This window comes from Papio anubis, chromosome 2 (genome assembly GCF_008728515.1).
Source record: "Papio anubis isolate 15944 chromosome 2, Panubis1.0, whole genome shotgun sequence".
In the NCBI taxonomy this organism is placed as follows: domain Eukaryota; kingdom Metazoa; phylum Chordata; class Mammalia; order Primates; family Cercopithecidae; genus Papio; species Papio anubis.
In genome coordinates, this window is record NC_044977.1 from 139,486,690 (window position 1) to 139,502,268 (window position 15,579).

Genomic DNA, 15,579 nt, shown 5'->3' on the forward strand with positions numbered 1-15,579 from the left:
AAAAACTATGCTGTTATTAAAGCATCTTACATAAGATCAGATCATCTAAACAAATATTTTCATAACTGTTGTTAAGCATCACAAGGGGAGAAATTTTTGACGAATGTGCTCACAATTTTATTTCCAGTAGCCAGTTTGCCTAGCAACATAAGCAACATAGTAGGTGCTTGATAAATACTTACTGGCTGGTAGTGCCACATGTGGAAAAGCTCTCTTCATGAAAAAAGAAGAGTTGGGGAGAGGGGATTGGTCAAATAAATCTGTTAAAAGTTGCAGTTAAATAAGTCTGTTCCCCTCTTACCTGTCAGAACCTTTACTATGCCACTGTAAGTTCCCAAACATAGCTTTTACAGTTTTTAATGGGATACCTATTAACCACAGAATAATAATTCTAAGAAAATTTGACCTACATCTCTGATTAACTTAAAATTCTTATTTCTTCCAATTTCTTCATGAAAGACAAAAGTAAACTATTGACACGTTTGTGTCTGATATAAATCATAAAAGGAAAGATAATTTAAAATTCTATAATCTACTGTTGTGAAAAAAAAGGTTCTCATTTAGAACTGAAAGGAGGAATAACTGCTTTCATATACTACAAAGTTATTTTTAAAAAATCACTTTGGGGCAAGTAAAAATCAAGAGTAGAGATCAGTGACTAAGAAGTTACATGGGAAACTACGCTCCATCTACTGAAGTATTGAACAAACTTCAGGATTAGTATTTCAAGTAGTGAAGCACAGAATAAATGAGAACTTGATGGAACATATACAGGATTACAGATCAGATTGCTAATGTGAAAACCACAGTTCCGCTCTAAAACAGTTTCTAATGTACAGAATACCAGAGGCCATTTCCCCTGGATAAGTCATCTCAAGCCTTGAGTGAGCAGGACTACCCAAATGGTATCTTAGTAAACTGCCTCCCCAATTGCCTTATTCACTCACCAGCATCCATTAGCCAACTCCATGCTTTATCTTCCATAGATAAGATACAGCTTCTTCTTGCCATGGTGCCATGAAAAGGATCCAGAAGGTTCCCCTTAAACAACATTTCCTGAGTGACTGCTGCAGCACCAAGAGTAATGGATATGCCAGGTCAGCCACTTTTCCTTCCCAGCAATATTAGCAGCAGCAGCAGCAGCAGAAGCTGGAGCAGACCATTTAGACCCACCTCCTTGCAGGATGCTAGCCAAAGCATTCTTATTTACTCTACACCTACAGAGAGTTTGCCTGTATGTTTGCACCTTTTTCAGAGTGTCAAAACAGGTGTTTTCCTGTGATCATACTGATAATCTGCTCCCCAAACAAGGTGATGAATACACTGTTACTATGAAATTCCAAGTTTCTAATTCTATGGAAAAATATGCTTTTAAAAGTTTACTTCATTATAAGGAAGCCTTGATGAACCCTTTTTAAATTTTCATTCATCCTCCTCACTCCCAATAAGCAAATAATTGCCCTGAAATTTCCTGTTAATGAAAGAAAGAATGTTACCATATAAAATAAATGTCATATGCAATTTTGGTCATTTCTTTCATAATATTCTATCTGCCATCTTGGCATAGAAACAATTTTAGTGAAAATCCTAATGCTTTCATAATCTACAATACTCCGAACTGATGGGAAATATAGGTCTCAGACACTTATTTTACAGAAGCAGCAATGACTTCCTTGCTTCATGTTTCATTTCCATTTTGATGTTTTTGATTATTTGCTTTTCTTTCTAGTGGCGTTCGACTTAACCAGTGGCTACACTGTGGCTGAACAACAGAGGTAAGCAAGTTCCAACATTAACAAAGCATTTACCTAACTGATTTATCCACAGCTAAAATCCTGGTAGATATGAAAAGCCATCTACAGGTTTTTTCTGTATATCTCAAAATAGGGTAAGTAAAAAAAACAGGTTATTCTTTTCTTAATCATTTACCTATTAGAGAAAAATTATAAACACCAAAGCATGTGTTCTCTACACAGCAGAGAGTAACACTCCTCATTAGCAAAACTAAAAACCCTATATAGGCAGATTCTAAGTATAATGTTTCTAATATGTAAGTACTGCATCACAGTGTTCACTTCATTATGACAGAATTAATAAAACAATAGCTAACACATACTGTAAACCCATTAAGTGCCAAGCACTGTTCTCTGGGCTTTATATGTGTTATCGCATTTAATTTTCACAACCCCTCCAAGGATTAGATATTAGTACTGCTCCCATTTTGGAAACAAGGAAACTGAGGCTTAGTAAGGTTACATAACTTCTTCAAGGTCACAGTGATTTGAATCAAGAGTATACTGTTCTAGAGCTGGAGCTCTAAATTATTTCATTAAAACTCCACCACTGATTTTGATTTTCGTTTATTTGTATATTGCACATTTGTTAACAAGACAGACATTTTAAAATGTTTACATAAAATTAAGATTTAATAACAGCAAATAACATCAATGGTAAGGTAACATTGTGTGCCCTGAAATTCCACAAATTCTTTACATGTATTAACTTATTTAAGAGTCACAATAACCTAACAAGGTAGATACACTCCGATGTAATAGGGTATATATGATAAATCTGAGGCATATAATGTTAAGTTGCCAAAAGTTATATAACTACGGGGTAGCCAAGATGAAATGTGGACCCAGAGAATGCAGTTCCTAAAATTGTGGTTTCATGCCCACCCTCTACTGCTGCTTGAAAACTGATGAAGTGTTACAACTCTTCAAAAAAGAGAGTAGGAAATGTTGTGGCTGGCCAGAACCCTGGTGGCAGAAGCATCTGATATCCCTGTCTTTTTTCAAAAACCTAATTGTGTACAAATATGTACACATACTTATCTTTTATGTGTCCATTTCTCTTAATGATATTTACTAGCTTAAGAAATTAACAAACATTTTATGTGATTCTCAGATTTTCAAGTCAAGGAAAATTCAGTTTTCATATTATTTTTCAAGTGTATCTTATCTTTGGAGGCATTAACAGGGCAGTAACATTATTACCATCACAGTATCTGTCATTCTGTTTTGGGGGATTACCACTGCTGCCAATAATATTAATATTTCATTCCCATCCTTGGCAAATTAATTTAGCTACATGCAGGGTCCAGACAATGAGTTTAGAGAGAGCTTCAGAAAGACAACGATCATCTGCAAGGTGTGGGCTGAAACCAACACTGGAGGAAGGTACTGCCGTGATTATTCAGCAGCTGAAATGACTTCCTTCAATTAGCTCTTGAGGACCCAAAGTGGGCCATCTGGGTAATTTCAGACAGCTCAAATCGAGCACTTAGGTCCCCAAACATTAAGACTGAGAAGCCAGAAGAATACTGAAACCAAGCTATTTCTTTAGTTTGGCAGCAAGTCTAACTCTCTGGGATAATTTTGGCTACCTTCAGCTTTTTAAAAAATCTAACCTAATATAAACTAGCGCGCGCGCACACACACACACACACACAACCATGAAAACTTCAGAGAGAAAATACTCTTATGGTGAAGGCACCTCCCCTCTGTCAGAATTTAGCCATAAGCTGTAAGAAATATAGCCATTTGGTGGCATTTACTAAAAAGAACTTATTTAGGTACCCATGTGGCATAGCTTGAGGTGATGTGTCATTTACAGTTTATTTACCTTCGATTATTTTTATAATCACAAGTTATCATAGAAGGAAGATGACAACTCTGTACCTAATTTCTAGACAACTACCTTTTGTGCAGAATTTCTTGGGTATCATGTTATATACCGCACCCACATAAGCTTGATTTACTCTTTTGCTAACAACAGCTTTAAATTGGTTTCAGTCCCCAACACTGAATTTAAGCAAAAATTATTCAAAAATTCTAGAAAGCACATTTTGTCATCTTATGAGTGAGGAAAATAAAGTAACTCCATAGGCTTTTACATAAGATAGATCATAACAAATGATTTTTCTGACCTTGGTATTATCACGTGATAGACTAGGAGGAATCATAACTCTTTTATCCAGTCATCTAAATAAATGTAGATAGATATAGACATATAGATTCTGACTGCTTAACTTAACCACTATAGCTATAGTTTTTATTTCTTGCTGATGTCAATGGCAATGCAATCAACTGCATATAAGTTTCTGATCATTTTAACAAACTTCATTTTTAAAGAGATATCAAGGCCGGGAGTGGTGGCTCATGCCTATAATCCCAGCACTTTGGGAGGCCGAGGCGGGTGGATCACTTGAGGTCAAGAGTTCGACACCAGCCTGGCCAACATAATGAAACCTGTCTCTACTAAAAATACAAAAATTAGCTGGGTGTGGTAGTGGGGAGCCTGTAATCCTAGCTACTTGGGAGGCTGAGACTGAAGAATCGCTTGAACTCAGGAAGCAGAGGTTGCTGAGATCATGCCACTGCACTCTAGTCTGGGCAATAGAACAAAAACTGTCTCAATCAATCAATTACTCAGTAACATTTGAAGTAATATAAGTAAATGGATAAGGTAACAGCTTCTTATTCATCAACTCTTACTGGGTCTATTTCCTTTTATTTAATTCCTTGAACATGGCTTTACCTAGAAATAAATGAATTAATAAGCATAAACTCTAGGCCATACTTAGGTCAAAATAAGTGAAGTTACAGTGAGCTCCTCAGGTTCTTCTAGAAAGTAAACAACTCATCAATCTTTAATACTAAGTCATCTGAATATGAACTAGTATCCTAAAAGTGAAAAGCTCTAATGGTACATTACAAATTCCTGAGTCATTCTGTCCTCACAACTTTACGCTTTAAATAAAACTGGCTAAAGAAAATCTACAACTGACTCAGTATGACTTAGTGTTTCCAAACCAGGAAAAGGAAGGACTTTCAGTGTTTAAGATAAGGTTTTTTTCTCTAGTTTGGAAAATAAACATTTCCTATTCAGTTATGCCCAGGGGTAGGGTGTGTGTGTGTGTGTGTGTGTGTGTGTGTGTGTGTGTGTGTGTGTGTAGGCGAAGCAGTGTCTCTGTGAGTATGGAAAGAGCAGAAGAGCAGGAGCGAGGGAGCGAGGGAGTAAAACAGGGAAGGAGAGAGGGAGACGGGAGGGAAAGAGAGAGAAAAGGAGAAAAAGAGATTATTTTTTATTAGTATTTGGTGTTCATGTAAAATGGTTATTTTCTGCAAGAGTCAGAAGTTGCCCCAGCAAATTATGTGTAAGTGAGCCATGGAAGCATTGCATTTGTAATAAAATCAATGGGAATGGTTTACCTGACTGTATACAGTAGATACTCCCTATCTATGGGGAATACATACCAAGACCCCCCAGAGGATGCCTGAAACCATGGACAGTAACAAGTAACCCCTAAATATACTATTTATATTTTTTATACATACCTACAATAAAGTTTAATTTATAAATTATGCTCAGTAAGTGATTAACAATAACTATAATAAAACAGAACAATTATACTGTAATAAAAGTTATGTGAATATGGTCTCTATTGCTTTCTCTGTCTTAAAATATCGTGTTGTACCACGGGTAACCAAAACTGCAGAAAGTGAAACTGCAGATAAGGGGGGATTACTGTACTGCATTCTGTACTGCATTTCCATGAATTCAGTGACACAGAGTGATGTATTCCATGTCATTATATCAAATAATAATCTTGGGTGTCTAAATTAGACTAAATTTTTTATTTCAATAGGCATAAGCCATCTTCTGCATCTAAATGAAGTAGCATTTTTTTCCCGGATATAAAATGGGCAGATTTTCGTCCTGGGGTCATGCTATGATAACCCCAGAGGTGGCAAGCATAGTGGCTCAAGCCAGTAATCCCAGGACTTTGGAAGGCTGAGGCAGGAGGATCACTTAAAGCCAGGAATTCGAGACAACCCCAGAATTATCTACTTTATTTAAAGTACATTTTAGCTGGGCAGTGGTGTGCATGTGTAGTCCCAGATACTTGGGAAAGTAAGGCAGAAGGATCACTTGAACCCAGAAGTTTGAGACTAGCTAGGACAACACAGAATCAGTCTCTAAATAAATAAAATACCTAAGAACACCCAGAGTGGTTGAAAATGTGTTCAGCAAAATCTGTTCCACTAATGTCCCTAATAATTACATCAGTAGAGACTAGGGATTAATGAGAATACCAATAAACACACACATACACACACATGAACACACACACAAAGTTTACTTTCTTGTTTTCTGTTATAAGGATTGCTAAATATTTTTGCATGATATAGACAGTTACAATTTATATTTTTTAGAGAATTCATAGAAATAATCCTTAAAATATTTAGAGATTGGTACGCCTTTGTCAGATAAATAAATGCAAAAGTGAAAATTATTTCAAACCAAAAAGCACATATATCCCATGATATCCACAATGCTTTTATTTTATCCATCACTTGAAAGTAAAATAACTTTGGCTGGTTTTGAAAGAAATATATATATGTTTCTTGAGACAGGTTCTTGTTTCATTGTCCAGGCTGGAGTGCAATGGTTGATCATGGCTCACTGCATCCTCGACTTCCCAAGCTCATGCAATCCTCCCACCTCAGCCTCCTGAGTAGCTGTGACTACAGGTGCTCACCACCATGCGTGGCTAATTTTTTTTCTTTTCTTTTCTTTTTGGTAGAGACAGAGTCTCACTATGTTCCCTGGGGTGGTTGCAAACTCCTGGGATCAAGTAATCTCTTGCCTTGGCCTCAGAAATATATTTTCTTGATTTGCATTTTACATTGCTGTCTGACCGAAATCAATTCAGCTCCACAAAGGAGTAAATATAATTCTTTTCATTTTAACAGGCATTTTATAATCCTTAACAAAAAAATTTTCTCCATTCTTTCTTATTAATATAAACTTTAAATTTTGATATTAAATGCTACCAGTATTATTCCTTTTTCAAAGCCCAGTTTAGCTCCCAGATGAGCTCATATCTGTCTTTTAGCCCTAGCACTTCCAGTTCCACATTCCTGTTTAAAGTACTTCATTCCCCTGCCCCCTACCTACTTTTTTCCTTCCAGAAGTGACTAATCTTCCTGTTATTCTACTCTGTCAGTTTTTCCCCTAGTATTCTTTTTATGTTGCATAATGTTTACTTTTCACTAGGTCCTTCTATAATTTTACTACTGTCTCCCTTGGTACTAGCCTTCCGTTTTCAACAGATTAAAATAGCCAATATTTATGTATTAGCAAACGTTTCTTCAAGTTTTGTGCTGTTCAGATTAAGCTATTTCCTCAAGTCAAAAATACAGCTACTCTTTTGATAGAGTAAATATTGTTTTTAAAAAAACCCATGTGTTGATCTTCAAAATTAAATTCAGTATAAGTTTTAGAATTAACAGATACCACAATTAAAGGGCTAAGATTTCAAATCTCCTGATAAGGTACTCCAGCAAAGCAAGCAAAATGTCACTCCTTTTAAAGATCTCCTTCTTCCTAGTAATTCTCCATAATGTCGTAAAGCATGTTAGCAAAGTCTTATAAATACAATGTAAACTTTTTACATCCTTCTAGTTTTTAGTCATAAAACACATTTTAATTACATGTCAACAGTTTGCCTCTATCCTAATCTCAAATAACTATAACAGCTATATCACATTATCTGAACATGAGTAAAAGCTGAGTTTCTGCTATAGAGAAAATATCTCAGAAGATTTTTAGAATTATAATAATTAATTACCTATATTCTGTAATTCACAGCATAGTATCACATACCTAATAAAATAACAACATAACATAATCCCAGATTAACAGTGTATCTTTTGGCGGATTCAATATTATATCATATTTTTTGTGTCAGTCACAGGATCCTTTGGAGAAAATAATGTTACTAGTCTTACTTACATTTTCTATCAATATAAAATGTTCACAAGCCTTTAGAAACTGTACATTTACTAAAATCCAAAATTACCCTTAATAAATCTTGGCAAAACACACTATAGGAGATAAAGACATTCCTAAAATTTCATTCTCATTTACTGAAAATAGAAGTCGAATTAAATTCAAATGTTTGCTCACATTGAAATAGCACAGAATCTTTTTTTTTTTTTTTTTTTTTTTTTAGATGGAGTCTCGCTCTGTCGCCCAGGCTGGAGTGCAGTGGCCGGATCTCAGCTCACTGCAAGCTCCGCCTCCCGGGTTCACGCCATTCTCCGGCCTCAGCCTCCCGAGTAGCTGGGACTACAGGCGCCCGCCACCTCGCCCGGCTAGTTTTTTGTATTTCTTAATAGAGACGGGGTTTCATCGTGTTAGCCAGGATGGAAAATAGCACAGAATCTTATAATTTACTTTTAATCTTAGAGGAATTATCATTATTCTCTCGTCAATTCCTCTTCAAAAAAATAAATTAGTAAAACCTTCCTTGTTTGTCACATACAGTGTCCTAAACAGAAACATCTCATTTTTCTTTGGGTCAGCAAGAACGACTTAACTTCCAAATTCCTTTATTGCCACTATTTTAGACACTAAGGCCAAGAACTCTAAAGAAAGTTAAATAAATAAATAAGTAAGTAAAAAAATGCTAGTTAAAATATATAGTATATGATACCAAATATTATAGTTCACAAAACCACATTCAACTCTTTAAATCACATCATGAGTAGAAAAGAGACCCAAACTATATATTCTAGGAAAAAAGCAGCCGGTCACGGTGGCTTAAGCCTGTAATCCCAGCACTTTGGGAGGCGAAGGCAGACAGATTACTTGAGGCCAGGAGTTTGAGACCAGCCTGGCCAACATAGTGAAACCCCATCTCTACTAAAAATACAAAAATTAGCTGGGCATGGGGGCCCATACCTGTTATCTCACCTACTTAGGAGGCTGAGGCAGGAGAATAGCTTGAACCTGGGAGGCGGAGGTTGCAGTGAGCCAAGATCATGCCACTGCACTCAGCCTGAGTGACAGTGAGACTCTGTCTCAAATTTAAAAAAAAATAAAGAAAGAAAAGGAAAAAGCAGGGCTCATATCCACATCCTCAGGGACTAGCATGGAGCTTGATAAAAAAAAGATAGATGCCCAATAAGTATCTTCTGAGTAAACAAATTCAATCATACAGAGGCACATTAATGATAAACAAAAAGGAAGGAAAGAAAACTTTTTGTGATAATATTACCATAGGAACAATGTTATCAAAACATACTAATCAAAAAAAAAAATTAGGAGAAGCAATTCAAATAATTTATCAGCTAGGCACAGTGGCTCACGCCTGTAATCCCAACACTTTGGGAGGCCAAGGCAGGCAGATCATTTGAGGTCAGGAGTTCAAGACCAGGCTGGTCAATATGGTGAAACCCCATCTCTACTAAAAAAACACACAAAAAAAATTAGCTGGGCATGGTGGTGCATGCCTGTAATCCCAGCTACTCGGAAGGCTGAGCCAGGAGAATCACTTGAACCCAGGAGGCAGACGTTGCAGTGAGCCGAGATTGCACCACTGCACTCCAGCCTGGGAGACGAGAGTGAAACTCTATTTCAATAAATAAATAAATAACTTCTCCAAGGGAAAAGGTTTTTTAGAAAAATTTATTGGCATCCTTGATTATATGTGTAATCTTATTTAGATCTTAGAAGAGAATATCTGATTCTGAAAATTGATAAATAAAAATATTGCATTTTCTCCCTTTTTCTAATATAAATTATATTTTGAAGTTGACCATTAGTTGCTATGAAAAGTTCTTTATGAAAAAAATTCTTGATAGTAAACACAGCAGAAATTATACAATTAAAAGTCACCATTTTGCAAACCTTAAAAAACATCATGACTACAAAATGATCAACAATGAGGTGAAATCACTGGATCCAAGTCTGATGGAGAACTTTATAAGGATTGGCCCAGGCCAATCTGATTCACTGATAGATTGCAGCATCATTAAAAGTAGGGATTACTAAAATTATGTTCTCTTGATATGATGAAATAGAAAGTATACAGAACCTTCTAGGAAATGTTCCTCCCAAATAATAATAAATAACATTAAAGTTAAACTTGACTCTAACTTTTAGTTTACAGAAAATAAGGATGATGGAAGAACAATCTAAATGACACCACAGAGAAGAAATCATGTAATTCAGAATTTCAGAAATTCTCCAGAACAATGACCTGATTTTTTTTTTTTTTTAAGGCATGGGGGAAAAAAGGGAAGAGCAATTGTTATAGATTAAAAGAATCTTAACAGACATATCACCCAAATGAAATGTAGATGCTAACTGGAAAAACACACCTATTAAAAAAAGACATTGCTGTGACAATCAGGAAAAGTTGAACATAAAGTGGCTATCAAATGATACAATAAAATTATTGTCAATTTTCATAGATTTGGAAATGGAGTTATATTTAAAATAAGTTCTTAACTGTTAGAGATACTACTGAAGAAGTATAGGTGACAAGCTAAGATGTCTGAGATATGTTTTAACATACAACAGGGATAAAAGGAGTGTGAAAGGTAACAAGAAGGGCAAAATGTTGGCTGATGCACACACGGATACATGCATACAAAATGCTGACTGACAGATATATGGAGGAGGTTGTTATATTGTATCTCTAATATTATGTACATTTAAAAATTGCCATAAGAATTTTTTAAACTTAACAAACAAACAAAAAAGACAGAAATCACAGGGGAAAAAAAAAGAATGAGTTCATGTCTGGAAGAGTAACCAAGGATTTTTTTTTTTTATATTTCTGACCTGAAGTCACAAAACCTGGGCTTTGTAATACAAACTGGGCTTTGCTACTTACAATCTGGCCTAGATAACCTAAATCAATGTATTTGCACATATGTACATAAATGTCTATGTGTAGCATAATTGACTTACCTACTACAAAAAAACATAGGTATGTAAAAATAAACTATAAACTAAAAAAATTAAAATATAGATATCTTCAATATACTTTGTGTTTACCTTCATGTCTCATATGTATGCATTATCTCTCTGGCCAAATAGTAAGGTCTCTATGAGTGAAGTCTAGTTCCATTCCTTTAACCAACAAACATTCAATGTACACTTCTAGTCGATCTACTACGTGTCAAGCATTTCTTACTAAGAGGTTAAAAACACAAAGGTGATAAGTCGTAGGCTGTGGAATCAAATGCAGAGATGGACTAAGATGCATAATTATGATTCATACTCCAAACTACATAGAGGCAAAACAGTTATGTGGCCAGGTCTAGAGTGAGGAGAAGCTTTCTAGAGGAGGGAATATATGAGACAAATATAAACATGAAGAAGGTCTGCAAAATTCATGTAGGAAGAAAAAAAGAGTCCCAGGCAGAAAGACCAAAAAACAAAAACAAATGAAAAAAAAAAAAACGGGGGGATGGCACTACATGGGAACATCAAAAGAAGTCATTTGCCACAGGTCAATGTGGCTAAGACTCGACGTGAGAGGTATTGAGTCTCAGTAGATGACCCACTGTACATAGCAAAATGCTAGGTATTTAGTAAGGGACCAATAAATATCTATTAATTAAAGTACAGAGAGATAAGAGGTAGCATTATTTGAGTGTTCATTCCAAGTCCTTATGTATGCCCTGAAATAAATGTATTTCTTATTCAACCTCACATCAATCGCAAGGTACGTGCTATTATTATCATCCCAGTCTTAACAGACAAGGACACTTGAGCACAGGAAAGCTAAGTAAGTTTCCCAGTTACTCAGCTGGCAACTGGTATAGTGAGTGATGTTCTCAGTGTTTCAAACAACAAAATACCTGGAAATAAAACTCTACATGGCTATTCCTCATAATAAAAGTATTTTTAAAAAAGGAAAAAAAACCACTGTAAACAGTGAGTGCTGCTAAAGGTTTAATAAGTGGCCGTCTAGGAGAGGGGAGAACCATGGTTGGCCTCTGTGAATTTCCAAAGTGTAAACACTCTCACCATAGCCTATTTTAAGCTATCAACAAAGACATCATTGAACATGAAATTGGGAAGAGGTCTCGACATGAGCCAGTTCCAGCACTCCACTGCCTGTAACTTTCAACAAGCTATATAGGCAGAGTGACTTTAACAGACTAATTACATGACCAGGAAGATAACAAGTAAATCAAAGAAAAGGTGCAAAACTGCTATCTCTCTTGTTTGCAAGACTCTGTATAAAAGTCATAGTCAATTTATATTTGAAATTAATAAACTCCTAAGGAATATAATGTAATGTGTGAAAGGCAATGAAAATGAATAAGTAATTCATAGAGATTCCTCAAGGTAACATACATTTTCTATGAATGACAGTTGACATTTAAAAAGTATTTTTTATATGTGATTAATGAACTGTGATTAGTAAGTGATTTCCTGGTAAACGATTCCTCCCTCAAGGGGCAACACAAGAGGATTTATTTCTAACTAGAGAAGTTGAAAATGAAAGCACAGATGAAGGAAATGAAGTTATCTGGGTCAGCAACAGATACTCCAACCAAAACAGGGGGATAAATTTTGCATACCCTGTGCTTTCAACCTACACGTCATATAAAAGGTATTGAATGAATAGTGATCAGAAGAAAGGAGGGAACAAAACCAATCACAGAACTAGATTTTTTTCACTAACTATAGTCAATAGCTGCATAACAACACTTCAGTCAACAAAGGACCCATATATACGATGGTGGTCCCATAAGATTATAATGGACCTGAAAAATTCCTACCACCTAGTGATATTTGTAGCCATCATAACCTCATAGCACAACACAACATCTTTTCTACGTTTGAGTATGTTTTGATACACAAATACATAACATTATATTACAACTGCCTACAGTATTCAATATGATAACAGGCTGTATAGGTTTGCAGCCTGGGTCGATAGGCTGTACTAGATAGCCTAGACGTGTAGTAGGCTATACCATTTAGGTTTGTGTAGGTATACTCTATGATGTACACACAACAATGAAATACCCTAATGACACACAGAATGTATTCCCATTGTTAAGGCATGACGTGCGTGTGTGTGCGCATGTGTGTGTACATATATATATATTTAAATTATTTATAGTGAATACAGATATATTTATATAAAAGGGAGTTCAAATTATTCATATTTGTATGTTCACACTATTTCTTTAAAAAATTCCTTTAGGTTATTTGATAATATTGTTGAATGAATAAGTCTAGTTAAATGAATTTTATATGGGTATAAAAGGGAGTTAGAATTATTACTACATTGATCCTATCACTTTTTAAAGTTCCTTTATCATTTAAAAAATAATGTTCAATGAATAAGTACTTATGGATACATTTTGAATTAAACATAAAATCTATTTTTTACATGGAATGCAAATGTAATATTAAAGAGAAGTAACCAGTAATTGGAAAGCACAAAATGCAAATTCTACACAAGTTTACTTAGGCAGCTAGCAAACTGAAACCAGTATATCCCCATTTTTGGCATGTGGCAAGTCTGTTGCTGACCTGTTACTGAATCTGGCTCCCACAAACCGACAGCCTATTACTTAACAGTATCCTGGCTTAAACAGACTCGATAAAACAAATGTAATTCACTAGCACTGTCTCATGCTTATTAAATTCATATGCAAAACAAATGCAAAATATGCTTCTGAGCCTTGTTAAGAGTCTATATATGTTGCTTTCTGTTGTTCTTCTTGTCACAGTAGTAGGATGCACAAATCTTTTATTAGGTCAATTTAACTATTGATTTCTACTCTTAGTGCTTATAAATGGCAGAAAAATGTAACTTTTTCAGTCCACTGCTGTAGGGGAGAAAACCTCACAGAATTAGTGATTATAAATGAAAAAAAAATCAATCAATAAAACTGTTACGTAAAATAACTCATACCAATCTTTTTACATATCAGAATTGACATTTTTCCCAGCCCAGTTATCAGGCTGAGATGATAATATAGATGTATTTTTTAATCTTTGTGATATCACAATTAGAATAATTGAAGTTAAATGATTTCAGTGTTCTATATACAAGGCTAGTTTGCATTTCCGTGACAGAGCCTTTCAAAAAGGGAGCTGCGTCAATTTTTAATGAAATGCATGACCTAATTTACAACTGTAATGACTATAATTAGTCTAATAGTTTGTGTTTTTTTAAACCTTGGGGAGGGGGCAAGGAAAGTTAAGGCATGGGTCAGGAGCTATGAACTCTGGTGATATACCACATTCCATTCCGTTTTAAATTTAATACAAATAAAGTAATATCTTTTGGAAGCCTACAATGTGTTAGGCTTAAGAAGACCAAGGCATAGCCTTATAAAGCTTCCAGACAGCGGACAAGGAGTTTGAAACCTAACAACAATGGTATATATTAGGAGTATGACAGAGTTCTAATGTTTTTCTCGTACAAAAATGTGGTTAAAAAAAAAAGTCTGTTTTCATTATTTTAAAAAATATCTATACTATAGTAATATTACTTGGCTTTTAAAACAGTATCTAAAACAAGAATAAATAGTCTCTGGGTTTGAGATAAAGAGATTCTCTTAGGAGATTACTGATACGTACAGATTTTAAAAACAAAGAACAACTATAACAATTACAACAAAACCTCAGGATAAAATAAATACCACTATCTCTTTCAGTTAGTTTGAAAGTAGATCTGAATACATTTTCTTTTGAAACTGACATGCCACTGTGTGCAACGCAAATAGGAAGCAAGATTGGAAATACACAAAAGCAGAATTACTGAGGAAAAAAAATCCTTTTAAATTTGATGGAGAAAGGCACACTAGGCTTGATCTACTGTCTCTTGAGCATTTTAATTATTTCCCAGCTTGCAAGATTAAAAAAATTAGACCAGCTTCTCAATTACTAACGAATAAAATGAATGTAGAAGGAAGACCTCGACACTCATCTCTTTTAAATACTGCATGAACAAGAGGCTCACTGTTCAAGACAATAAGTATTGCTTCATGCCAAGGGGAGATATTCTATAAAGTTGTATCATTTTTAAGATTATTACCAGGGACTTATCTTCTCAGAAAACTCACCCTATTTGCAGAAAAGGATGACAGAACCAAAATAACGGATTAGCAGAACTTTACTCTCTAAGCAAATGACTTTTATAAAATCTGAAGTTCCCTGAAGAAGGCCAGTAAGTCTCAATGAGTAAGTAACATATCATAATGCTCAAGTGGTGATTGTAGCATTTGTTACCAGCTACATAATTACTCTGTTCTAACCCTCAACGAGCCTGAAGTACTAAATTTTTAATTCCCCCTGATGATCCTCTTCAAAGTGGATAAATGTAGGTTTCTCCTCAATCAAATACTTAATTGTCAGTACTACTGGCACCAACACACAATCTGGAACATTTTTTTACTCTCTAGAACTTTTCAGTTCTTTTAAAAATAGCTTATATCATACAGCTCTTAAAATAATTGTTGGAGAGAGAAAATAAGGAGCAAGTTAATAAGTGGTAGAGTCTAGAGACATATTTTTAGGAAGCTTGGATTCTCTTTTCTACTTCAGATTAAAGACTAGAAGTAGAAGTTGCAACACTATAAAGTACTCACAGTTGGAAGACAAAACAAATTTTTCTCTAAAATTAGAGTACAGAGAAATTTAAGTGTAACAGAGATATAGGAACCCCTCAACAAATACCGTATGTCCTTGTTAGTGCTATTGGTTTGATAATAAAAATAATAAATATACTAGTAGCCTGGTTCCCAG

At 35.0% G+C, this 15,579-nt stretch overlaps 1 protein-coding gene across 28 annotated transcripts in view; it reads right to left on the reverse strand.

Moving 5' to 3' along the window:
- Positions 1–15,579, reverse strand: part of MBNL1 (muscleblind like splicing regulator 1) — a 220,110-nt gene that overhangs the window by 129,927 nt on the left and 74,604 nt on the right. For 5 of the 28 annotated variants that reach the window (XM_031663662.1, XM_031663661.1, XM_031663670.1 and 2 more), the window contains exon 2: positions 948–1,067. The exons of the other annotated variants lie outside the window; for them this stretch is intronic. In XM_031663662.1, the coding sequence (XP_031519522.1) occupies positions 948–953 (6 nt within the window). In that variant the 5' untranslated portion in view covers positions 954–1,067. The remainder of the gene's footprint in view (positions 1–947; positions 1,068–15,579) is intronic. 28 annotated transcript variants of the gene reach the window in all.